Source organism: Dicentrarchus labrax, unplaced genomic scaffold (genome assembly GCF_905237075.1).
Source record: "Dicentrarchus labrax unplaced genomic scaffold, dlabrax2021, whole genome shotgun sequence".
NCBI classification, from domain to species: Eukaryota; Metazoa; Chordata; class Actinopteri; family Moronidae; genus Dicentrarchus; species Dicentrarchus labrax.
Window position 1 is genome coordinate 26,879,507 of NW_026136706.1, and position 27,975 is coordinate 26,907,481.

The 27,975-nt window shown below is 38.6% G+C and overlaps 1 protein-coding gene across 2 annotated transcripts; it reads right to left on the reverse strand.

Annotated features, from left to right (window-relative positions):
• Positions 1-3,167: 3,167 nt before the first annotated feature.
• Positions 3,168-27,944, reverse strand: itgb2 (integrin, beta 2). Of its 2 annotated transcripts, none has more exons than XM_051403260.1 (16): positions 27,835-27,944; positions 22,523-22,574; positions 21,421-21,518; positions 16,881-17,082; positions 16,433-16,603; positions 15,130-15,371; positions 14,648-14,806; positions 14,284-14,379; positions 14,086-14,175; positions 13,100-13,237; positions 11,657-11,847; positions 10,630-10,865; positions 9,451-9,670; positions 9,107-9,321; positions 4,700-4,866; positions 3,168-3,910 (listed from the first exon to the last, which is right to left on the reverse strand). In XM_051403260.1, exons 2-16 carry the CDS (start codon positions 22,569-22,571, stop codon positions 3,845-3,847), a joined length of 2,340 nt encoding a protein of 779 aa, XP_051259220.1. In that variant the 5' UTR covers positions 22,572-22,574; positions 27,835-27,944; the 3' UTR covers positions 3,168-3,844. The 2 variants fall into 2 exon arrangements, with proteins under 2 accessions (XP_051259220.1, XP_051259221.1); XM_051403261.1 differs by lacking the exon at positions 3,168-3,910 and adding an exon at positions 7,623-7,677 and having other exon boundaries at positions 4,723-4,866.
• Positions 27,945-27,975: the final 31 nt, after the last annotated feature.

Here is a 27,975-nt window from a genome sequence, read left to right on the forward strand (position 1 = left end):
AGATCAGTGTATTAAAAAAACCAAAATAAAAAACAATAAAACAACAAAACCCCATTAATACAAAAAAACCAACATAAAAATTGAGCCAAGGAGCGTAGACAGCATAAAACAAATCCAAAACACACAAAAGGGCAGTTACATCAATGTTATCACAGGCAGGATGTTCCCAACATCGGTGCAAAGGGCTATCCCCATTCAAAAGGGACAAATCAGACCAATAACACCGTGGCATCGTGCAGCAGCGTCAGGAAACATAGTATTCTTAATACAAAATACAATTTCCTGAGGACAGTCAATCTAAGTAAAAGTCAGATTGGCTCCCCCAAACCCACCACCGACCATGTATATACCCCACACTTCAATCAACAAACATGTACAACAAACAAAATGGTAAACATTCAACTGCTTATGATTCAAGAAAGCTACTCATTGGCAGAGGGCCATACAGACTTAAACGTGTAAGGTGGCAAATGTATGATCGGTAAATCAATGTATTGGAAACGTTTTTAAATGGAACAAACAACGATTTCCCCAGAGAGACGTGCAGGGTTCAAAAGTCACTATTAATTTATATAAAAACTGGCTGAGGAGATAAATGTGCTGCCGGGCCCCCTCCTAAATAGAGATAAGTCTCTGTTTATGCGATGACCTATTCTACTGTCCCACGAACAAGGACACAGCACAGCGGACTAGAGAAAAGTACGTCAGAACGGGCCCTGGCAGTAAACAAAAAACCAATGTCATGATCTTCAAACGCCCCAGGTGAGAACAGAGAACAAACACCAAATTACCATCAATAATCATGTAATGACACACATGAGTTATACCACCGGTATAACCATAACAGCATCAGGGAGTTTCAACATGGCAGTGAATGCACTAAAGAAAACGAAGAGCTCATACAAATAAGAAAAAATTATAATTTCCATATTCCAATAAAAATCTGGCTAAAATATTGATAGTGTCATCCAGCCCATTGCGCTGTACAAGTGAAGTATGGGATCCACTCAGTCATCAGAGCACCGTGGGACAAACATCCAACAAAATCCACAGCAAATCAGATACATTACACACACAAACACACCAACAAATAACAGAATAGGCAGAACCCACGATAATAACATTCAGATAGAACGCCAACTTAACCACCAATCCACCCCAGAACACCCCACCAAAGCCCTCCAAACCCAAGAGCGAGCCCAGAAAAAGTCCCCATGTCATTGGACAGGCAACGCCCCCCCAGACACCCGACCAGCCACAACAACACTGCTCACAAAAGTATCAGAGTAAACAAATATAGCACAATGTAAAAAGCTACGACCATGGGAGAAACAACAAAAGCCAAAGGTGGATGTATCCCCTAAAAGAGATAGAATAGCAAATATACTCAGAAAGAAACAGAGACAGATAACCAAGTACAGGCCAGGACCCATGAAACAGAAAAACACAAAAACATCAGAAAATGTGGTCACTGTTCGCAGGTGTGAGATGTTCTCCTCAATTACAAAATTAAATAATACTAGAAATATTTGAAAGAGCGAACACCTCCCAAATTAAAAATACCCTTGAGAGAGAGCCCCTTGCTGCCCAGTATATATTAACCTGCCACAACCTGAGGGACAGAGAGATAAAGAACACACAAACACACACACAAACAACACACACACACACACACACACACACACACACACACACACACACACACACACTGTATATAACTAATATAATGTTCATATAATAATAATGTATATATCTTGATTTATTGTATTGTATTTGAATACTTTTTTGCAATATTGTTTTTTTAAAAAACTTTCATGCCAATGAAGCCCATTTTGAATTGAATTTGAATTGAGAGAGAGAGAGAGAGAGAGAGAGAGAGACAGACAGACAGTAGCACAGAAACGACAGTAGCAACAACTACACTAATAGTAGATGATGATGACGACAAAAGCAACAATGGTGGACAACAAGCAGTGACAATAGTAATAATAGTAGCTGTAGTAATAATAATATTAATAATTATTAATAATCAGTGATATTAGCGATGGCAGTCAATAAGGAATGTTGAGTTGTACTTTTTGTGGCAAGTCTGTTAGGACATTGAAGGGTTATGTGCTTCACTGCAAACTCCATAGAAATGAACCACATTGTTTTTTTCAGTGCTTGGGAGCCGGGTGCAAGCAAACATTTAGCAGATTTACCGAAGGCATAATGTTGTATCTGCTAATGAAACTGTCGGGACGGCTGTTACCACTTTTAAATGTGCAGTGGCCTTGTGTGAATGTCAGTACTAAAGAACTGATTGATCACTTGAAGGAGCATATTGTAGAAAGACATGCTGTGAGAAGCACAGAGGTTTTACCGACAGCAGTATAAGTGATGTGTCATATCGTATGTTTCATATTTAGAAATGGATGATGCAGAGCAAAGCAACATACACAGTGCCATCACAACGTTGTTGCCAGACCTCCCAGCCTCAATCTTAGATATTTTAGTGGAGACACCCCAATTGTTGCGGATAGAGACCACTGAGGATTTTCACTTCATCCAGGAAGCTGATCTGCTTTCAACACTGAGACCAATTCAACGGCTACGTAAATAAATGGTCCGGATTGTTGTTACTGAAATGATGTATGCCTGTGCCTCTTCCAGTAAAAAAGCCTCCACAAAGTTGTAAATACAGATTTATTTTTACAGTGGAGTTTTCAGGTTGTCTATGCAATTCTTTTGACATCTCAGGAACGCCTGGAGGGAATTTCATTACATCTGGCACAAACCTCTGCATGGACTTAAGGATGAACTGATTAGAATTTGATTGGTCTAATGTTTCCTCAAAAACACGTCCATGACTCTAAAAAAAATAGTTGTGACAAAATTTTACACAAATATCTAATAGGATAAATAGGATGGTAATGGCATTTTATATTCAGAGGGTCAAAGGTCAACTTCACTGCTGTCTGACTCAGGAAGTAGGCATTCTTCTAACCTTAACCCTAACAACAACAACAACCTATGAGCTAGCAATGTACATGCTGAAAATTTTACCCACAGAGGTTTGGCATCTCTAGTTGGCTAATCTAAGTGTACAATATAATAGTAAATATATCAAAAATCCAGAAGGACCACATAAAAGTTAAGTTAGTTTGAATTCATATGAGAACATTGACTGTGATATAGTTGTACTTTTATTAATCCAGTATATCATTATCTTTTGCCCATCTCATACATACTGCATCACTGCTGCGATATGGTAAAATTGGTATAGTATGGTATGTTGACATTATTTTGACAGATGTAGGAATGATAATTTTTGCATAACAAATTCAATTTTCATTACAAAAAACTATTAAAATCATGATGAAGTTAAATTTGTTGTGGTCTGTACCAAACAAACATCTATCTTACATTCTTACATCTGAAGAACAAGATTTATAGGCCATTGCATCTATTCAGCAGTACAGAACCTTTTGTCACAAATGTTACCTTAAAAGTGCAGCTTCTGTGATTTGCAATTAGCCATATTGCAATTTTGATCATATTTGAATTAATTGTGCAGCTTTACTGTATACATTATAAGCTATACTAGATTACAATATATCTCGTGCCAAAGTATATGAGAATTTTTTTTATATTAAGTAAACACATTTTTTAGACATTAAATGACAGTAATTCATACTTAAGAAAGAAAGCAAAGCAAGTCAATATTGATGCCAGTAAATAAATCAGTGATTGTTGAAATTTGCAAATAACATAATGTATATGAGCGTTACAAATGATACTCTGTACAGACAAAACTGCAATACAACAGAGATGTACTGGACACACTGTGCTGCTTTGGTAGCCCTCACTCTCCAGTGAAGGTTGGGTTGGTCACAGTGGTGGTAGCATTTTGGAACAGTGGGTTGTCAGCCTGGCAACAGAGAAAGCCCAATGATTAGTTTGTTTTGGTAAATGGTAAATGGTAAATGTACCTGTACTGGTATAGCGCCTTTCTAGTCTTCCGACCACTCAAAGTGCTTTTACACTTTGTGCCACATTCACCCTTTCACACACATTCACCCACCGATGCACAGCATCAGGAAGAATTTGAGGTTCAGTAACTTGCTCAAGGATACTTCGACATGTGTGCAGGACATTTGGGTACTTGCCAATACTAAGTACCGATATGAGTACTTAATAATACCATTACAGTTTGAAAATGTATTTTATTTTCATCAGATCTTCCTCACTTCCTCCTCAACCACCCGGACAATTTAGCAGAGCATAGTCTGCTCTACTTTTGTTGTCATTGTTCTCTATTTGAAAATATTTCCCATAATAACCTGAAAATAAGTAGGTATATTTTGTATACCTATGCATTCCCTGTACGACACTACTGGTTTTATGATTACGATTATGAGTGCATGACCACAGTATTGGACCTGATACTTGATACTGGTATCGGTGCAGCCCTATCTATGATGTTTTTTAATCTTAGACAGATCCCTGGATGCTGCATGTGTTCATATCCACAATGTGAAATGAGGACTGAAAAAGTCAATCATGTAGCGTGCCATTCAAACCTGAAAGGAGGCATGCTTCATGGCAACACTTAACAATAAACAGTAAACAATGTAACAAAAATAACACCATAAATGTTCTAGCTCTTACAATGTTAATTATTCCTGATTTAATTTTCTATTCAAATAAATTTTCTCACCTCTGCCCACTTGGATTTCTTCTTTTCATTTTCAAATTTCCTGAACTCCTTCAGGTCTTTCATGTAGAGGAGTAACTTGATGAGCATCAGCAGCAGGATGCCGATGAGAGCCACAGATGCAATTGAACCTCCGATGATGGCTACGACGCTGGGTGGTTCAGGACAGTCTGGAGGAAGAGGGACAGATTAAAGAAGATTTTACACATATCCACGATGGTAAATTATAAATCCATATAAAAAAATTTAATTGATAAAGGTGTACATCATTGAAACTAAAATGTCTCAACAACTACTGGATAAATTGCCATGCAATTTTGTACATGTCCAGAGTCCAAGTGACTTTAGTGATCCTCTGACTTCCCACCATAAGATTGATATTTGTTGTTTTGAATGAAATGTTTAAACAACGAGTTGCCATGCAATTTGTTTAAAAAAAAGTTTTCATGTTCCCCTCTGCTCAACAATTTTTTATTTTTTTTAAATATGTTTATTGAGCAAACTTAAAGGCATGTTACAAGCAGGATACAGATTAACTGTAAGCGAGAAGTCTGACATTTTCATATTTTTTCTGTTTTTAAGTAGACTGTCTGTAAAAGAACATACAGGCAATATACAATGCACCCAACCCCGTGTTTACCCTCCACCCACCCTAGTCTTAGAAGGTACAATGTGCACTTTCATGAGGTAGATAAAAGGAGAAAAAGAATAAATAATGATAATAATAAAAACTAACAATAACAATAATGATAATAATAAAAAGGAAACTAGAACATATACACGAGCAAAAACAGAAAGGAGAGAGAGGTGTTTGATCAGATTTAAGAGTCTATCAGAGTTAGAGAGTTGACATAGGAGAGAAAGGGGTCCCAAGTTCTATTAAATCTTTTCACAGATCCTCTGACTGTGTATTTAATTTTTTCTAGGTGAAGAAAAGACATTAAATCTTTTAACCAAGAGGTTATGCCAGGGGGATTAGGACTCTTCCAATGTAGTAAAATGCAGCGTTTGGCTATGAGAGCAGCAAACGCAACAAGGTCCGCTTGATATTTGTTAAACCTGCCCACAAGAGACACACCAAAGATAGCAGTTAAATGGCATGGGGTCAGGGGGATGTCCAGAACTTCTGAAAGGGAATTGAAGAAAGACGACCAGAAGGAATTGAGTTTTGGGCAGGAGAATAATGTATGCGTGTGGTCTGCTGGGGAGAGAGAACATCTGATACAAGAATCGTCCTTGTCAGGAAACAATTTCTTCAGCCTGGCTTTAGTATAGTGGATCCTGTGAACCACTTTAAACTGAATAAGGCTCCTGCGAGCACAAGAGCTAGTGGAGCTGATCCTGAGCAGTGACTTTCTCCACCAATCCTCGTCGAGCACCAGCACAAGCTCTTTTTCCCATGTGTCTTTTAGCCATAAAAGAGAAGGTGCTTGCGAAGAGAGAAGAAGAATGTAAATTGATCCAATGCTGTTTTGTGATGCTGAGGGAGACATTATATTTTCTAGAAGAGTCTTCTGAGGTAGTTTAGGGAAGGACATGAAGTGAGTTCTTACAAAATGACAAAGCTGGAAATATCTAAATCGACCACAATTAGGTACATCAAATTTATGACATGGTTCTTCAAACTACCAAATGTCTCATCAATAAAGAGATCATGAAAAGAAACCAGGCCTTTCTTCTTCCAGTTTTTAAAAGCTGGGTCTAGTGAAGAAGGTAGAAAGAGATGGTTATTGCAAATAGGGGTAAAGACAGAAGAGGATTTAATTCCAAAGTGTTGTCTAAACTGTTTCCAGATTTTTAGCGATGAGAGTACAACAGGGTTGCTAGTGTACTGAGAGGGACGTGACATGAGTGGAGCAAAGAGCCCTGCAGAAAGAGAAGATGAAGTGCAAGAGCTGGCTTCTATAATACACCAGTTAGTGTCAGGGAAATACCATTTTTTTAGCTTTTGGAGGTTAGTGGCCCAATAGTACAACCGCATATTTGGAAGTGCAAGGCCCCCATCTTGTTTGGGCCTCTGGAGAATTGATGTTTGAATCCTGGGGGGCTGGCCTGCCCAAATGTAAGAAAGTATAGTGGATAGGGTTAGGGTTATTCTTGTAAACAGAGTAAGAGATGTTTACACCTAAATATTTAAAGCCACTGGGAGATAAGTGAAAAGGTAGTGCATCAGGAGGGATGGATTTGGCTGACTGGTTTACAGGAAAACATACACTCGAAGAGAACTCAGAATTTATGTTCGCTGGATCTGCAGTCAAGTTCTGAGAAGAGTCATATATTTGTGATATGAAGTGAGAGGCATGTTGATGCCTCAGCTGTGAGGCTAAAAGACGACTGGCCCTGTCCCCATGCTCATAATATGTTTCTCTTGTCCGTTGTAGCAGGTATTCCACTTTGCTTGTTGTTAACAGGTCAAATTCAGTTTTGCAGTTAGTTTAGCTGCTACAGCAGGATTTGATGAAGAGACATGTTGCCTATCTATGTCTAAGATAGCGTCCATAAGTTGTTGTTGTCTTGCTCTTCTGGTTTTGGCCAAATGCACACTGAAAGAGATGATACGCCCACGGATAAAAGTTTTTAATGTTCCCCATAGAAGCGTTGGGGAAATGTGATCATACCTGTTGGTGTCTAAAAAGAAATCTATCTATGAAGATATATAGTCACAGAACTCATGCATTAACCAGCAAGCCTGTATTCAACTTCCAGCCTCCTTGATGTACGCAAATCAGAGGGGAGACATAACTCAAGTATGTGAGGAGCATGATTGGAAGTTATGGCAGTGTAATCTGTAGATCTGACGAAAGGTAGAAGGGCCTTATCAATAAAGAAAAAAATCTATGCGGGAGTAGACTTGATGGACAGTAGAGAAATAAGAAAAGTCTTTAGCATTAGGGTGAAAGAAACGCCAAGGGTCAACAAAACCCACCTGATCCATAAATGTTGATGAAGTCCAACATTGCTGGTGGTGTGGTCGATCTGGACTGTGAACGGTCAAGGCTTGGATTAACAACACAGTTTAGATCTCCTCCTAATATTACGTGAGGAGTGTCTAAATTTGGTAGATGGGAAAACCTTGTATGTATAAGACCAAGTATAGTATCGAACCAGTAGTTTGGGACCCAGAGGGAAAGAGAAAAGGGGAAAGAAAGAGAGAGAAACACAAAAACAAACCAACAGACAAACGACAAAACAAAACAAAACAAAACAAAACAAAAAACACTGCAGAACAAATTGTACAATGTCCCCCCTAAAGTGCCCGCCGCGTATATGCCCCCGATTCCCACATAGCTTACATCAGTTGAAAAACAGCCAGAGCCAGTGTACATGCAACTGGTTCAACACGTAGTGTTATCTGCTCCTAACATTGTATTTTTATATACCCTGAATATTATAGTAAACCAAGATTGAGAGGGACAGCAGCCTGAGAAGCGCATCGCAACGGCGAGCTTCAAAGTGATCATAGTGCGGTCCAACTCAGGCGGCCCAGAGAGCAGGTCCCCCAACAGGTCAGCGAACAACTTGGTCATAAAGACCTGCATCTTTTCCCTCCACATTCTCCGGGAGTCCCAGCACTTGGACATTTTGGCACTTTGAACGGGACACTTTGGCTTTAAGCTCCATATTCTCCTTCACCACCGATCCCAGGTCAGACTGGTGCCCGCACACGTCAAGCTCCAATTGCGTAATCCTGTCGCTGTGGTCAGACAGGCTAATCTCCATCTCCCTGATAGTAGACGTTTGTGCCGCCAAACTCATCTGAAATGATTCAACAGATGACCGGATAGGCTCTAAGGAGCTATTTAGTAAAGCTGTGAGTTCGCCGGTCATACTCCTCCTCAGCTTTTCAAGTTCTTGAACTAGTGTCTCCGTCGTTAGTGGTGCCTCAGGGTCACCTGCCATGTTGCTACCAACCTTAGCACCCTGTTGCTTATCAGTTCTACCTCCCGGTTTTCCTGCTTTGCTCATTCTGACTCTCGAATTTCGTTGTAAAGCAAAGTAACTTTCAGGATAAACCACTGTGTATCGAAAAAGGGTATTTTATGAAAAGGTTACAATGAAAAGGCGCGGAGCTCGGACAACGTGCATCTTACATTGCATAACCGGAAGTCACTCCGCTCAATAATTTTATTTGTTTTACCAGCAAAACTAAAAACATTCTCATCAACCTCAGATGTACTTTGTGTTAAGTGCTAAGTGCATGTGTGAACATAGTAAACATTAAACCTGCTTTACATCAGCATCTTAGCATTGTCATTGTGAGCATGTTAAGTACAACCGTATAGCCTCACAAAGCTGCTAGCAGACTCACTTGAGTCTTGTTTAATGTTTCAAAATAGAAGTGAAAACTGTAGAAATTGTTCATAATGTTTGTCATGAATGTGAGTTTTCTGTATTTAATCAGCGGCTTACCTCTCTGTTTCAGAATTTCAGCCTTGTAATTATCCTCTCTGACCAACTGGTCCAGCTTAAATTTGATCCAGCAGCCCTCAGTGTCTTTCTGCAGGCACTGCTTGTCTGGTATGGTGAACTGGTCTACCATCTCATGATATATGCTCTTTCTGCAAGCCACACTGCAGTTTTTTTTAAAGGGACCTGAGTCAAAGCCAAGGCATTCAATGCAGTTTCTGGAAACAATAAAAACAATAAAAACTTGGTGAGTTGTGTATCTACTTTTCGTAATTTGATGAAGCAAACACTTAATAACAATTTTGGAAAAAAAAGTAAAATATGACATAAAAGTTTAGACTAATTACAATTTGGTCTGACAAGGGTCTGGGCAGCCGAGGCATAACTGGCATTGTGGACGCTGGTATCCCTCCTTACACTCACAGCGGTTACACTTGCATGTCCCTCTGCCGAAGCACACAGTGTCGTTCAGGGTACGACAGGCCTCCTCTGACACCTTGCACTGACAGGCTGAGCCCTCGTAGCCTGCATTGCATTCACATCTGCCACAGTTACACTTACCGGTTCCTACAAGTTGTGAGGAATGGAGAGGAGAGTTAGAGTGCTGACATACTTGCTTTTAACTACGTCTGCATGCTACGCCTCATAGCTTGCATTCCCTTTGAGGGGCTGTTGTTTGTAACCTCAGGAATTATTGCCAAATATCTGCATTGTGCAATCAAGCCCATGAATAGTACAGGCAGAAGAATCTGAAAAACACACGAAAATTACAGAAAGCTATGAAGAGAATCTAAAGAGAGATGTGCAGTTAAGGACCAGTGTGTGTGATTTAGTGGCATCTAGCAGATTGCAACTAACTAAACTTTTGCATTTTCTGTCATATACAATCCACAATCAAACATAAAGGTAAGAAATCCCTCCCTACTGCCTTGTTAGATAGCAGTCTGAAAGACATCTAGCTAGCAAACATGAATATAAACAGGGGTCTCAAAGTCAAATTTTCTTGGGGCCACTGCTGGTATTGTCATCTCATATGAGGCCACTTCAACGTTTAAGTACTGCAAAAAAGTGCAATATTCTAAAAATATTTCCATTACTAACCTCATACCACAAATAGTAGTTTCTATACATTTATATATCACCATTTTATAACTTTGATGTTCGCAGACAAACAACAAATGAAGCAAAACCTGCTCTCATATTATCAGCCATGTGCATTTGCCATTATTTTGCACTACACTAAATATAGTTTTAAATAGAATTGTTTTTTTATTTTAATTGTGTATGAAGAGGTAGTTTAAACAACTAGAAAATAATAATCCTGTGAACCGGATTACATTATATCTTTCGAAGTGACTGCACTTTGAGATCCATGATGTAAACAAAGTATGTTCCAAAATATAAAGAAAATGCCATCCAGTGCAAATGCATGATAGATGATGTGTTTAAATTAGGAATACTGATACTGATAAACCATACTGGAAAAAGTAAATTATTTGAAACTTTGAAAATGACTGAAACTCTACCTCCACACAGTTTATTCTGGAACTTCTCACAGTGTTCATTGTCACACTCGCAGTAGTCACCATGGTAACTGCTTCCACTCTCTGTGGTGTGGCACTGGCACCTGCCACACACACAGTCTCCTCGACCCTCACACTCCATTGTGCCATTGTTCCTCTGACAGGATGCTCTCAGGGAACGCTTGTCTTTATCGCCAATGGAGCACTCGCAGAACTGACCGACGTAGCCTTCACTGCAGCTGAGTAAGTACAAAGAGCGATAAAACCTATGATTAGCAGAGAAAACTATAAACTATAACCAAAACACAATAACATAATAACAGCTACCCTCTTTTTCACCAGCATCTGTGATACATTTAATAATAGATATTTTCTTTGATCACTTTTGTGAGCTGAAACCCATTTGGTCCTCACCACTCCCAAGATTTCAGAACAAGATTTCTCCTTGAGCGAGACTTGATTGGACACACAGCGGATCAAGCGAAGGAACAGAAAATGTTTCCTTTCTTTGTACAATCGTGTTGTCAGACACTTCTAATAAGAATCTGAGCTTGTCAATAGCAAAAACTAGTACTTTTAATGGAAGTTATGTGACAGAGCGCAATTGCCCATCAGGATTATGCTGTAGCTGGTTTTGCAGCTACAGGACTCTCACTCAATAATGGACTAACTTCAAATTTGAATCATAATTGAATCAGAATCAAGATGATTTACAAGGCATTATTATTATTATATTATGCATACACACAGAAATTGATGTACTTTCATCTAAAAATAATGACAACTGCACTACAACATCAAGCTATATTCTTCTTTGCTCCTGACAGAGGAAGTCATCATAAGATTTTTTCAGAAAAACATATATGTAAGTCATTTTACATTGAATTAATTATTAAATTACACATTTTATGTGTTGAAGATAAACTCCTACAAAAATTCCAAATACATGTACTGTAGTTTTTTAAGAAATCAATCAAACTTCCAGTATATCCCAGCTCACTGTCATTCTGTCGGAGGTGTAAACGCTTACCTGCAAATGCCACACTTGACTCTTCCCTTGCCCTTGCAGTGTGAGTGGATACTGTCTTCGGGGTCTTTACATTCACAATCACAGTTTGTAGATAACGACACTGTCAATGTATCTTTAATACCTAGTGGTCTGATGGTGAAAGACTTGTCATTCATACATGACTCTGCCGTCACAGTGACATCAAAGGAAATCTGGAGAGGGCAGTTAGGGTTGGGCAGTCAGACAGAGGTCTAATACATTTTTTCAACATCTTTAACATATAAACTAAATGCCATGTAGAAGTCTTAAAACCATGTCCTTCATGTATCCATGTATCTTCTGGGGTGTAGTGCATGAGTAAAGGGTGCCAGTGTTATTACAATGGACCATTTGGTTTGTGTATAGACAGACTAAGCTTTGTCTGCATTGGCAGGAAATCAAGCACATTCTCAGTTTGTGCCGACCTCTGCCAGGGTTGTGCCTCCTTAGTTATTCTGTCTTCTGTGAGAAAAATCTCACAGCACAGCCAAGGTGAAGAGAATACATGTCTGCTTGTAGCAGATGATGATAATGTGCTAGTTTCATCATCCGGTGACCTATAACATGGACTCGCATGGTTCTGAGTTGACTGTGAAATGACTTGGATGAGATTCAGTGCCCTGAAGACTGAGGCCATGATACTCAGCCCGAACAGTGGATTAGTCCTTTGGGACCATTCTACCTTGGGAATTCAAGTGAAGGAGTTAAAATATGCTGGGGTAAGATAAACATCAGATAGATAGATAGATAGATAGATAGATAGATAGATAGATAGATAGATAGATAGATAGATAGATAGATAGATAGATAGATAGATAGATAGATAGATAGATAGATAGATAGATAGATAGATAGATAGATAGATAGATAGATACTTTATTTATCCCGAGGGGAGAAAAACATCAACAGGCAGATTGATACTGTGTTAGAATTTAAGCCTGTTTAGTACCTTACAGTTGTGGAAAAGAATCAATCAATTTCTGAACAAATTTTTAATTTATCAGCCTTGTGAGCGCAGACAGTGGCTGATGCAGTTTATCTAATTATCCTAAAATGGTAAATAATCGGGTTACAAGCAATTACAATGGATGGGTGACTTTTTTTGTATTTTTTTGGGGGGGGCTTTTATTGCCTTTAGGATAGTGACAGCTGAAGACAGACAGGAAAGGGGGGCAGAGAGAGGGGATGGCACGCAGCAAAGGGCCGCAGGTTGGATTCAAACCCTCGGCTGCTGCATCAAGGTACATGGGTCGCCAGCTCTACCCACTGAGCTAACCAGGCACCCATGGATGGGTGACTTCTTAAATAGAATTACAATATGGACTGAGGCTGAGACAATACAATGTTAAACCAGAGATTTATATAACTAAACATTTTGTATGAAAATTACCATGAAAAGTTTAAAATTTTTAAAAAAGAACTGACCTTCTCTCCTGGTTTTACATTGTTACAAACCCCTTCGCTGTTCCCTGGTTGTCCTGCATCCTTGCATTTAGGGGTGTAGATGACTCTTACATTGTCAGGAAGATTGTCATGGGTCAAGGTTACTTTTGAGGACAAGCTCTGTCATGGATTAGACATTTGAGAGTGTTGAGGAACTGACAAAAATGGGACAAAATAATGAGAAAAAATACAGATGGATGACAATTTAAAGGAAAAAGCAGCATGGTCAACATAGTCTTTGGAACCCTCTCCAATCACCCATGGATGTTGGTAAATGGTAAATGGACCTGGACCCTTCTGTGTACCATAATGAGATAGAACTTTGACCCGAGACAAGTGACTGACCACAAGTGTCCTCGTATAAATATTTAGGTGTCCATAAAGACAACCTTCTTTGTGGGAAAACGCACATTGATCACCGGTGTAATTGACTGCAGCAGAGACTGTACTTGCTAAGGCGACTGCAACTGTACGTTGTGAGCAGCCAGATCATGCTGATGTTCTACAGGGCGATCCTAGAGAGCATCATTAGATACGGATTCACAGCACGGTTTGGCAACTTAACAGTGCAGCTGAAATGCAGGCTGACCAGCACGCACAAAATAGCAAAGAGGATAATAGGGAGGAAATTGACTCACATTGACACATTGATGGCAAAGCCCATCGAACAGAAACTAACACATTCCGAATGAATAGTAATATGTGGCAAGAGGAGCTAGGGATCAAAACAACAACCTTATGATTAGTGGACAACCCGCTTTGCCTCTGAGCCACAGCTACCTTCACATAACAAATTATTGCAAATGCAGAATTGATTCATTTTGATTTTCATAAAATCATTCAATGATGTATGAAAACATCTGAATTTGTTTTGTTTCTGCACTCATTCATTAATTTTATATATATACTCAAAAAAGAATGTGTGAAAAGAGAGAACAGAATTCGTAAGTGGCAAATTAACAACTTACATTGTAGGCGGTTTTAATCAATTCAACAACATTTTTAGAATCTGATGACAGAACTCCCACCTCTGATTTTGGAATCATTTCAGAGAGTTCCTGGGACAAAACACAAGGTGAAATGAAAAATCAGTCAGTGTAAGAATAAAATACATATTCTATAAATTAATAAAAAGAAATAAAGAAACAAAAGGTACAATTATTTACCTTGTACACATTCGCTACATTTTCTGTCACTGCAAATATTGGTTGAATATTGTTTTTTTCCAACTGCATAGCTAGTTGACCAACAGATGGGTAGTCCTGCACACAACAATCAGTGAAATTTTATAAACCTAATGTCCATGTTACACCTCTTGAATAATCATTTGACAATACCATTACTAAACAAAACTCATCAGTGTTATTTCAAGAAAACTCGCTTTTATTAATCATGGTAGTATTGATAGTCATAATTGATAGTTACAATTTATTACAACTTGGGTTTTATTTTCATAGTTTTACCCATTTATGATATAATAGCACTGAAAACCTTTTGACTGTTGATTCCCTAATGCAATTCCATACATACCATGTCAATGCTCTTGGTATAACGTCTGTTTTCCATGTGGCATTGTTCATCACTGGGCTCCAGAATGCCAGCCAATTTTCCATCCCCGGCCATGTGGAATCCAGCATCAGTGGTCAACACAATTAGCCGAGTACTGCTGTTCCTCCAGCCTATTTTGTCCTAAACAACAAAAAGTGTTAGGGACCACTGAAACAAGAAAACTTTCAAGGCCCTGATAATGGGAACTGTGTTCACACTTCTCTGCCTCCTACAAATACCTTTATACTCCACCAACTGCTTTATGAAAATGTTTTTGTGAGAAAACACAATGCCTGCCATGAGTTTACGTAATTGCAGTCTGTTGTGGTTTATTGTTGGCACAGATATCACTCTATGAACATTAAGCTTATATAGCCTGTTGGAAAGCATAGCCTGTGTTTTTTTCTCATAATAAACCCACACTTGCTTTCCTTGTGTTACTCACAGTTTGGTTGCATCCTTACCCCACATACAGCAGCCTGCATCATGGCATCAAGACTTCCTTCAGGAGAGTCCAAGTTTCCAGAAATGAACTGCTCTGTCACTTTTTCTTTGAATTGAGTCTCACTTGATGTCATATTAAGCACATGTCTGTAGCCAAAGGCAGCCTGGCACTGCTGGTCATTCTCATCACATGGCTTCTGCAGTTTCTCCTTGTTGGTGTTAGTATAAGGAAGGACTGTCTTATCAACAAAGGCACCAAACCCTATAGTTAGAGAAACAGCTATTAACTCCTCATTCTTGTAGTTATATGGTAGTACTTCTTGAAAGGTTTATCAAACATTTCAGACCATTGAGATGTATACAGAAATAACATCCTGACATAAATGGCAGCACTTTAGAATACAGTCTGTAAATTCTATGTAGATAGTTTGTACTAAAAGGATTCCAACAAAATACATACTGGTAAGTACATGGGAGGAAGTAGAGGCAATACCGGTCAATGTACAGAGGATCCTGTCCCCTGTGATCATATTTTTAGTGAGGCAGAATTCACAATTTTTTTTCTTGTTATTTATCATTCATTATTTTTTGTTTTTATGTCAGATAATTACCAAACTAACTAAACTGCTGAACTTATTGTACGATCACAACATTGTGAGACATAATGAGCTGCAAACATGTATGTATTCTTTGTAAAGCACAACTCTAAGATATACTATAAATGTGGCTGCTGAAGAAAGGAAATTACATGTCAATAGGCTGCTAAAAGCAAATATCCAGCCAGCTATTGGGGTAGATGTGTGGGCTATAGCCTTAGCCCTGGTACTCTGTTTTCCCTACTTTTTCTTTCTTGGGAAGTAAAACTAATACCATCCCATTATTAAGTAGATACTTTTGTTTAAAAATCAAATCAAACTTCTTTTACCAGAGGGTATTTTATGACGTGATATGGTATAGCGCCTCTCTAGTCTTCCGACCACTCAAAGCGCTTTTACACTACATTCACTCAGTGATGGTAAAGCCTCGAACAGAAACTAATGCATTCATTCACATTCACACACCAAAGCACAGCATCAGGAGCAATTCAGGGTTAAGTATCTTGCTCAAGGATACTTAGACATGTGGCACCAGGAGCCGGGGATCGAACCGTCAACCTACCGATTAGGGGACGACCTGCTCTGCCTCTGCACCACAGCCACCGATATGTACAACAATACCATTAACAACACTACGACTACTGCCACTACTACTACTAATAATAATAATAAAGATGATACATTTGACATTTTAGGAGATGTCAGATTAAGATTACAATCTCATTACCTATTTGAGCATAGTCAGTGATGTTTTTCAGAGCTTCAAAAAGATCTTTTCCAAGTCCTTTGACATTTTCCAAGTCATCTTTCATGGAGTAAGATAGATCCATCAGGTAGTAGAGATCAACTGGATAACCCTGAACTCTTTTAAATGAAACACTGAATGTGGTAGAAAGCCCTGTAAACACAGAAGATGCCCATGTATGCAATAAACAATACATAATATAAAATATTATTATATAAAGTTCAGTGACAGTGTGTTTATACAATTCCCAAATTAAATTAAATTAAAGATGATAATGATGAGATTTTTTTTTTGTCCATCCCAATTCTTCATAAATCTAGATGATGAATCTGGGGCACACACGTAACTGCTCTGGTTTTAACTCTGGTGTGGAAACCAAACACTGCATTCCTTCATTTATCAAAGGTCAGCATTGACTGATTCCACTAACCGGGTCGTAGTTTCAGACTTATCTTCTGTGGACTCAGCTGGACAGGCTTCTCCTGGTTGAATGACTCTGACAGAGGATCTTCCTTATCAATCTGTTTGCTGTCCTCTGGGAAGATGATATCTTCTGTCTTGCAGCCCCTCTCTATTAACTTTGCTTTGGTGTCACAGCGTACTGTCTCCTGCTCACCTGATTTGGTGAAATTCTGAACAAACAGGATGCAAAAACACACAGAGGGCTAAGAATTGTCTTTTATACTAAATATGTGCTAAGTTCAGTCATGTGTCTGCATATAATGTTCTCCTTGCATAAGCTTTTATCAAACTTACTTACCATACATTTTCAAATAAAAGCCAGTATTCCAATAATGTCAGAGTGTCATTGATCCGTATTATAAAATTTTGGCAAGCTACATACAAATGCCAAGAGCAACTATTGTTGAGACTGTGATAGACAATGAATGATAAACTTCACCCATATTTGTTAACTCAAATGAACTGAATTAACGCTGGGCCACACTCTAACCCCTCAAATAAATGATTGTTGTTAAATATTAACTAGTGGAACAACCGTAGAAAGTGAGTTAAACTCACAGGTGACACCCCGGAAACACTGCCCACGTGAGCAGTGCATGATGGCTGCCTCACTGAACTGCTGCAGCTCATACGTCTGAGGTGTCCACAGAGAGTGTGTCTTTCTATGCTTTTTTTCCCCATTGATAAATACAATACAATAAAAGCCTTTTTAACAAATGAATGGATTCTGTCCACAGAAATACCAGAGACCTCAAACAAATACAGGAAGTGTTGAGTGATTGTGACTGTCATGTCTGTGACATATTGTACAGATATGGACATAGAAACTATAGAGAAAGTTGTATAGGTAAGTTGCTGCTATAATGTTAATATGACTTTGAACAGATCATCATCATCATCTACTTTTCTGGGAATCACATGCAGAAACAATAGATGAGACCTTGACTCTCTAGTGAAGTGATGCTGCAGCCGAGCCAGAGACATGTGGCTCATGTCGTCTGTGTGGCTGGTCTTATAGTTTTGTTGTACTTGAATGCTGAAGTGGCCTTCCTATGAGATGACAATACTAGCAGTGGCCCCAAGACAATTTAAATTTGGGTAATAAATGTAGTTTATTTGTTATGCTAGAAAATTTAGCTCATGTTAGCAGGACTGCAGTCATGCTTCTCTTCACGCTTCAATTAGAACAGGTACCCACCCAAAACTCCATAGAGACTGTGTCTGTCCCCCAACCTAATAATTAATTAGGGACAGAGCCAGTGTCAACACTGGGAGGACCCTATTGTTTTTGCTAAAATTATTATTATTATTATTATTCAGCACTTTGAGCACTGCGTTTTTGACCCCCTGAATATATACGAATGATCAATTTTATTTGGCAAAGTTGTCAGGCCTGGGTTAACTTAGATATTCTATGTGTCGCTTTGGGGTCGGCCACTAGGAAGGCCACTAGGTGGCGCTACTTTTAAGCAAAGTTGGATATGCTAATAACTCGTTGTATCTGTATCGTTTGTCTCACATTCAAAAACCTTATATCAACGCGTTTGGTGAATGGAGCTACATCTCCCTACATAGGCCACACCCACTTCCGAACGCGAAAAAGTCCATAAACTACATTTTCGTGTTCCATCCATGCACTTTCGTCCAATTTGCACAAAACTTTTCACGTAGCATCTGGGGACCGTCCTGACAAAAAAGTAATTTAAAGTATTTTTGATATTTCAAAAAATGACCACGTTAGAAATTAGCACTCCCTGTAGATTTTTCGTCAAAAAAGGAAGTGGACCATTTCTCCACATTGGTATGTCCGATTGACACAAAGCTTGGGTCCATAGATCCCCATGTCTTTCTTAGGCATCATGCACAATTTGAGGCCATCGCCACAAGGTGGCGCTCTTTAAAATGAAGAAGTTTACATCTCCACATCAGCATGTGTGAGTAAAACGAATCTTGGTACAATGATTGCCCATGGCTTCCTGAGGTTTGCTTAAGAATGTGTAACAACAGGCCACTAGGTGGCGCTCTGGTGGCAGGGTAAATCACTCTGCGGAGACTGTAATAGTTATGAATATGAAATTCAGGGCACGTGTAGACTGGTGCCTATAGCTCATCGTCAAAATCGTGTTTGTAGCGCCCCCTACAGTATTTCAACAAAGCAGCCCCAGCGTCACGTTTCCCTGATATGTATGAAACTTGGTAGACACGTGTAACGTGCTGAGACCTACAGAAAAGCCTCATGGACCCATGCCCAAAACCCGGCTATTTTCATTTTCATTTTCACTCTTGGTGGCCATTTTGTTTGTCATTTTCACTTTTGGCAAATTTTTGCCTTGTATTTGAACGACAACCTCCTAGGGAATTTATCAGATCTGATTCAAAATTGGTCAGTACAGCCAAAAAATGGTGCTGATTAAAATTCATGCTATTTGTGACTGTACGTTGAAGGGTGTGTCCGTGGCGTGACGTCACAGTTGGCCATTTTGAATTACGTGGTCTTTTTTTGCGCTGTATTTGAACAAACTCCTCATAGGGGATTTGTCGGATCTTCTTCAAAATTGGTCAGTACAGCCAAAAAATGTAGCTTATTAAATGTTGAGTAATTTGTGACTGTACTTTGAAGGGCGTGTCTGTGGCGTGCCGTCAAGTTTGGCCATTTTGAATTCCGTGGTCTTGTATTTGAACGTACTAACTCCTAGGGAATTTATCGGATCTGCTTCAAAATTGGTCAGTACAGTCAAAAAATGTTGCTGATTAAAATTTGAGCTATTTGTGACTGTACGTTGAAAGGCGTGTCCGTGGCGTGCCGTCACAGTTGGCCATTTTGAATTACGTGGTCAGTTTTGGTGAATTTTTCGCCTTGTATTTGAACAAACTCTTCATAGGGGACTACTTCAAAATTGGACAGTACAATGTTCAGATATAGTTATAGCGCCACCTAACGGCAACAGGAAGTAAGCGCTGCATTGCAATTTTAATCCAATTTCCCTGAAAATTTCATGTTTTGATCCACACGTGTTACGCCTTCACGTGACGTGCCCGCAGAACACCCGAGTTGCGTGGAGTGTGAGGGCCTGTTCATCGCTGCTTACAGCTTTAATTAGGGATTGAGCACTGACCAGTGCAAGACCCTATTGTTCCTGTAGGAATTTTTATTTTGTGCCTCTTTCACTGCATATTTGACCCCCGCAGCATTCTCAAAAAGTCATGAAAATTTGCACAAAATTCAAACGTAGCGAAAATACCGATATGACATTGTCCCCGTGCACGGGCGCCGCCAAACGGCTTAGCCACGCCCCCCAGAATCAGCCCCCAAGACACGTAAGGCCCACATGTACGAAAATTGGTACGCATGTGTATGATGATAAAAGAAGGAGAAAAGCCTCAAGGACCCATACCTCAAACCCAACAGGAAGTCGGCCATTTTGGATTTTGTGGCCATTTTTGGCGATTTGCACACGTTGTATTTGAACGAACTCCTCCTAGGGCATTTATCGGACCGACTTCAGATTTGGACACAGCCATCTAAACACATTCAGTATTAAAAGTTGTGCTATTTACGTTATTCTGTTAAACTTCGTGGATGTGGCGTGGCGTCCCGTGGCGTGCAATTTCGATCCTTCGCCGTAAAAAGAGGGATTCGTAATAACTTCTGCGTACATGATCCGACTGCAACGAAACTTCACATGTTTGATAAGAGTCCCGCCTTGAACACGTCTATGTGATAATATTCAGTAATAGTCAGAGCGCCACCTAGTGGCAACAGAAGTATCACGTTTTATACTTTCATGTTCCACTCCTAGCAGGATGATCAGATCCAGCTGAAATGTACTTATAAAATGCAAAACACATTGTTGATGATATGTGATGACTGCGGTGAGTGGGCGTGTCTTTGGCGTGGCGGGAAATTTTGATGTACTGCCACAAAACACGAATTTGCTATAACTTGAGTGTACATTGTCCAATCGGCTCCAAACTTCACTTGTCTGATAAGAGTCCCGCCCTGAACATGCCTATGTGATAATATTTGGTAATAGTGAGAGCACCACCTAGTGGCAACAGGAAGTAAGTGCTGCAGGGCGATTTTGAGCTGATTTACGTGACATTTTCATGTTGTGGTCCACGCATGTTACGACGGCACGTGACGCGGTCGCAGCATGCCCCGACGCGCGCCGGGTGCGAGATCCCGTCCAACGCTGCTTGCAGCTTTAATTTCAATTGGTTTTGTACATAAACCCACTTATTGACCTACACCCTTGAAAATTAACATTTAATAGTCTTTCCACATAATCTTTGGTCTGTCCTAGGTTTCTGCCTCTTAACAGGCAGTTTTTCCTTGCCCCTGTCGCCAGTGCGGAACTGTAGGGCCTCTGTAAATGTTATAAGGAGTTCGGTCTAGACCTGCTCCATTTGAAAAGTGTCCTGAGATAACTTCTGTTATGAATTGGCACTATACAAGTAAAATTGAATTGAACTGAATTTAATTGAATTACATAAACTTTGTTTCTCACCAGGTCTTTGCACCACATGCAGTATGGCCCAGATCTGATACAATCCTCGCAGGAGTTGATCACAGACTTCAAGCAAACCTCCGCTTGTTGACACAGTCCTGCATGAAAAACACAATTCATGCCTCAAAGTTTCATAAAGAAACTATAAAATCACAACCAATTATAACATTTAAATAATACACTATGACACAAATAATTCATATTCTTTTTTTTTTAGATCTATAGAAATGAAATATATTTTGCAGATGGGGTGGACTAATTCCTGTACTATGCATAATACTGAAACCATGTCCTGTTTTAATTATCAATATTAGTGTCAGTAACATCAATACAAAAAAACAGTATGCCTCATTATTTCAGTAACTTTACACATTAAACATTTGTTATTCCCAAATAATCTTTATTATGTTAATGTGTGTGATGTCTTAAAATAACATGTACATGTTATGAACTGTATGACGTTTGTTTTCTAAGATAATTTTTTAGTCTGGACATTACTTAATACTGAATCTGCCAATTGTATTTTGGCATTTCATTCTATTTCACTTCCTTGACAAAATGGTGTTACATATATCTGGGCGGCTGTGGCTCAGAGGCAGAGCGGGTCGTCCACTAATCAAAAAGTTGTTGGTTCAATCTGCATGTCAAAGTATCCTTGAGCAAAACACTGAACCCCCCTGTGTGAATGTGTGTGAAAGGGCGCATATGTTCTCCATGGATCGCCACCTTGCCGTCTAGGAGAACCTTGTGTGTTCCAATGAGCCTGAGAGCAATGCGGTCTGGAGCTTAAGCTCCTGGTAGGGTCACCCATGGCGGTAAGGTTGAGGGGGAGTTTCAGTAGTTGAGTTGTTTATTTATTTGGGCTTTTATTGCCTTTAATTGAAAGTGACAGCTGAAGAGTGACCAGAAAGTGAGGAGAGAGAGGGGATAACACGCAGCAAAGGGCTGCAGCTCAGACTCGCACCTTTGGAAGCTGCAGCAAGGACGCAGCCCTGGCACATTGGGCGCCAATTCCACCTGGTGAGCTATCTGGGCATCCCATTAATTGTTTGTTTTTCAATTTCTCAAATAAAAAATTCAATTTTAAGTTTTTAAAACTTACCATTTCTGCCTATCAGCAAGAGCAGAAAAAACAGCAAACATGGATCCATGTCCTGGTGACAAAAACAAATAAAAAAATGTTTCTCTTAGAACAATATTCAATAGATCACAATTAAAATTGTAAAATTTCCAGACAGTACAACATTGTCCTGACTGTCTATGAAGAAGGATAAAATAAAATAAAAATCCATGGAAACAAATGCGTTAACATTGCTTAGTATTTCAAAATGCACCCTAAACCTTTAATTAAGGTACAAATTCAGATTTGGCTTTGTTACATGGCAAATATAACCCCAGGGTTAAATAATGAATGGGTTCTAAAATAGTAATGTTTTATGGGTTCATTCGAGCTGGTAGAGAGCATATGCATCTCTAACGGCTTCAGATGCACACAGCCGTCATATAATGGAGAGAACTCAGCTTATCAAGTTTAATTTTCACCTCGGAATGTCATACCATGAAATTCTTGCTGCTCTTGCTGAAATCTGAATGTCCTCCTTATTCTGTTTAGAAAGGCATGGACACTTCGGTAAAACGGGCGAATAACAGAAAGCTATCTTTCTCAACTATCTTATCAACCAGCTCACCCACCAAAAACATAGCAAATTGATTGCTTAAATAAAGCAATGAACAAAGCAATGTTTCAAACATAGTGGAGAAATAAGCAAACATATGCCTATAAAGCCATAAGATAAGTAACTTGTGCGCATAAGATAATAACGTGTGCCCACAACTTAAGTTACTTGTGCCCATAAGATAATAACTTAAATGCACAAGATAAAAAACTTTAGGGGCTCTGTAGAGTTCAGTGTAAGTAGTTGAAAAAGAAGTTGGTTAAGTTTAGGAACAGACGGGGGCCATGGTTAAAACAAATGTGTATGTACAGTATATACATGTATATGTTTAACTGTATATATTGGTTTTAGTTGTTTGTACTTTATGTCATATGTTATTCTATAAACTAAATTATCATTTTCTGCGTGTGTAGCATTAAGGACAGCAAACATTAATTTCATTATACAACCTTGTGTTGTATAGTTTCCTTATTCCTTACTCCACCTACTTTGCCATATATAGGGAAACAGTTCAGCTCACAGAATACAGAAAGTGGGTATACCCAGTGCTGACTGAATAATAAGTAGGTATACTCCGTGTATACCTTGCACTACATCACTGGGTCTGTCTGTATGCAGATGCACCAAAATGCCAACCAGCAGAACTTGGTTGAGTTATAAACGTATAACTTATTACACTGAAGCTTGTATTTATTTATAACACAGTTGACACCATAAAAGGCAGAAGGGAGCAGCAAAGTGTTGCAACATCAGTACATTTCCGCTTTGTGACTCAAGCTGAAAAAATGCTTATAAGAAATCAGAACGTATCTATCTTGTATCGACATAATAATTATACTGCTGCTGTGTCTTTGGGATAATATGACAAGTTGACACCTCAGTACAGTACACATAAGTAGCCCCAATTACACAATCACAAATAAGATTTTAGAGGCCAGATTATGAGGTAGCAGTTGGTGGATTGTTGTGGATATTGTCCTCAAACCATTACAGTAGGAAATGTAGTCCAATACAACACTGCTTACTATGAAAATAGATTTGAATCAGCTGTAAAACAGTCTGTGTACACTTTAAATTTAGTTAAGTTAATGTGTCCAGACATGAGTCTATATAGACTGTTCGTACAGTTGACAGGAAACAATCTGAAGACTGACAACATCTAGAAAGCTGCATCTTAATGGAATAATAACGATATACTCTGATTGTGACATGAAATGGAGCTGTACTGTAAGTGCTGAACTGAATTGAAAGACACATTCAAATGAAACTAAACTTTTAAATGTGCAAAATGTACATTCTTTCTGATAACAGAAGTTAGATTTCTAAGCATTAAAAACACTATACCACACCCACCCTTACTTCTGTTTTTGTCACTACAGTTTATTGTACAGTGTTATTACCACTTCCCAGACTAGTTGACTATTCTGTGAAACACCTAATTTACAGTTGTCATAGTCATCACTATTATTTAACCTGCAGTACAGAACTTTTGTCTCCAACCCTCTGGCAGAAGGGGAATTACTTAAACTGCTGCTGTAGTCTACTGCACCCCCCCAGCACTAGCAAACCAATCATTGCTGGCCAACATAACAACATAACACATCACCACTCCTACATGGACGAATGTCACCACAGACGCTAGATTTAAAGGTCCAGTGTGTAGGATTTAACAGTGTAGTTGCAGATTGCAACTCCCTTGCTTCACCCTTGCCTTCCAAGTACGAAGGAAAAACTATGGTGGCTGTGAAATGCATGAAATGCATGTTTGGTTTGGTTAACCCTTTTATATCTACAGAACCACAGTACCTGTAGATAGCATTGAAATATAAAAATAAAGTTAAATTATTAAATATAGTTAATAATATAGGCAAAACAGAAGATAGCATCTTAAAAGTATGTTTTCATCGGATATTAAACCCTCCACATTATATCTATCAATCTACAGTATGAGAGGGGTTATACCAGTATTTTTACTTCTTTTTCTGGGTGTGGTTTTCAGAAACTCGCACAGTGAGTTGAGCTGAGTGCTGGATACCATCTGACACTGAGAATGCACTATACTGTATATAGTTCCCTCACTACCTGAGCAGGTAGTGTATCAGAGTACAATCTGGGCAGATGGTTTACTGTGTGTGTAGCAATTTGACTGAACACATTACTTCAAGAGTTTGTACCATGGAAGCACACAACTGAATTAATGAAGGTCTTGAAACTAGATATTGACTCATGGACCCCCTTCAAGACCTTAAGATTAGGTTAAAAAACAGGACCAAGTGGTACAGGACCTAAGTGGGGCAACAAATTTTTTAAAAAATCATCAGAAACCCATTTATATAACCTGGAGCAGGGGCAGTGCAAGGCAGATTCGGAAGATCACAAAATCATGAGATCACCCAAGAATCCATCTTGGCAGGTATTTGTGGCTGGTACAGTAGTGCCAGAGCAATTAGTATCTTTTGAGGAAGTACAGGCTCCTACGGGGGTTGGCACTAGGTGTGATGCAGTGAGAAGACATTGCTCATTAAACAACAATGGTGACTGCTAAATAGTTTAGCGTAGATGCTGTTAGCATCAGTTATATCAAAACTGAAGAGTTCTCCATTGAAAGAAGAGCAGAGAATGGCAGTGGAGGCTTTTCTCAGTGGAAAATATGTGTTCATTCTATTCCCGACTGGCTTCAGTAAGAGTTTGATTACGTTACATGGTTTGTGTGGATTGAAATTTTCCCTTTTCAAAATAGTTTCCAAAGATGAATTCCCAGATGGTACTGTGTAACAAGCTGTTGACCTTTTCAGTATTTAACAAGGACCACCATCTTTCCCTAATCTTAACTAATAACACTAAACATGAGCATAAAAACGTTTATTGTGCCTTGGTTGCCACAAGCAGATGTTGTAAGGGATCTCAAACTTCTGGCAAGTGGGCCATTTCAAGCCATCCATCCCCTTCATATGCCAAAAATATAATATAATCAGGTACACAAGATTGTTATAATTATTCATTACTAATAATTTAAACTACACCATGATATACAAATTATACAAAACACAAATTATATTGCTGAACTGAAATTCAAAGCATTAATGAACTGCATCATATATTACTCACTTAATAATAACCGGTGACTATGAATGTAAACACATCAAGCAATTTAGATATTTATTGATTTATTGATTCTGGAAAGAACCTACACACAGACCACCACAGTTAGTCTTGCCTGTCAGTGGCTCATACAGGTAATATGTATAGGTAATATATAGTGATGTGTGATAAAAGCCAGATGTGGCAATAAATTAATGGTTCTTATTGCTAAACTGAGCCCACTAAAAACAGCCAGAATGCCCATCATTAGTGATATGATGTAGCCTAGAAGCGTGAGTTGTTCTTGTTGATAAAACTGCAACATCTTTAATTAAAAGATTAAAATGTCTTTGAAAATGAAATTCACATTAAGTGGTTCTGAACTCAGAAACCAAACGGAAAGACAATTCTTTGTTCCTTTTCTCAAAAATATCGGTAGTTAACTCAATCAACTTCCTCCCAGAAGCTTGTCTTCCTTATATGTCGCTTCACATACATTTTCAGACTTTTACAAATGTAGACTATGTAGACATTTCTTTCATATTCTAGGTAGTAGTCTGACCTTTCTGACTTTCTATGGATTCTTTGATGATGTAAAATACAGATAATTTTGTCCTTAATCAGAATTTTTCTGAAGCACATCACCAGTTGTTCATGTATGTAAGATAAAACAAAGTGAAGAGGGTTGTAAAAGTAAAAAAACAAACAATTTCTTTACTAGAGCAAACTATTTCTTCAGACGAGCAATCTTACCAGCAACAGGATTATGTTGTTTTCATCCACCTACATTCTACTGCCTAATGATTAATTTGAATACATTTATTGCATACAGCATTTTTACTTATACTTACAATACATACATACAATTTTGACAGCAGGACTAAATACACCTCCACTGATTATTATACTCAGTAAGACAACATTTACTTACTAAATGAGGAAGCAGCAGCAGAATTAGAGAAGGCACAAATATATTTAGATACAGGTCCACAGTAAAGAAGAAGTGCTAATTCTCGATTCAAAAATAAAATGTGGTGATATGTTTGTGGTGCTTTCTGTTGTTCATGTTAATTGTGGAAAACCAGTCAAAATATTTTTTGTTGATGAACTGTTCAAAGAATTAATGAATTGCATAATATTTTGCTCACTTTTTGCCCTTTTTTTTTAGTACATTATTTCATTATTTAAGGTTTTTATACCAAGCATAATGTAAAATGATGGTATCTTTAACTGAAGACGTAAAAAAGTCTTTCAAAATGAAATTCATATTAAGCATTAATCATTAATCAAACTGAAATACAATTCTTGGTCTGTTTTTTTGAAAATGAGTCAACTTCCTCCCAGAAAACAAGAAGCTTGTCTTCCGTATGTTGCTTCATATACATTTTCAGACTTTTACAAACCAGTGGTGAGACTATGTAGACATTTCTTTTATATCCTAGGTAGTAGTCTGACATTTATGACTTTCTATGGCACTATTAAATAAAATAGTAGATAAAATACACCTTATTTTGTCCTTGATCAGAATTTGTCTGAAGCACATCCCCAGCTGTCCATGTATGAATATCAAAAACAAAAAGTTAAGAGGGTTGTAAGAGTTAAAAAAACAAAGATTTCTTTACTAAAGCAAAATATTTCTTAATAAAGGCAAACTTACCAGCAACAGGAAGATGCAGTTCTCATCTGTGGTTAACAGTTGGTGTTGAACACTATCTGGGTGAAGAGACTCCACCTACAGACAGGAAGGTTGAGCAACCTAAGAGTGTATTCATGAGAACACCAAGGGTTGTGTCACAGG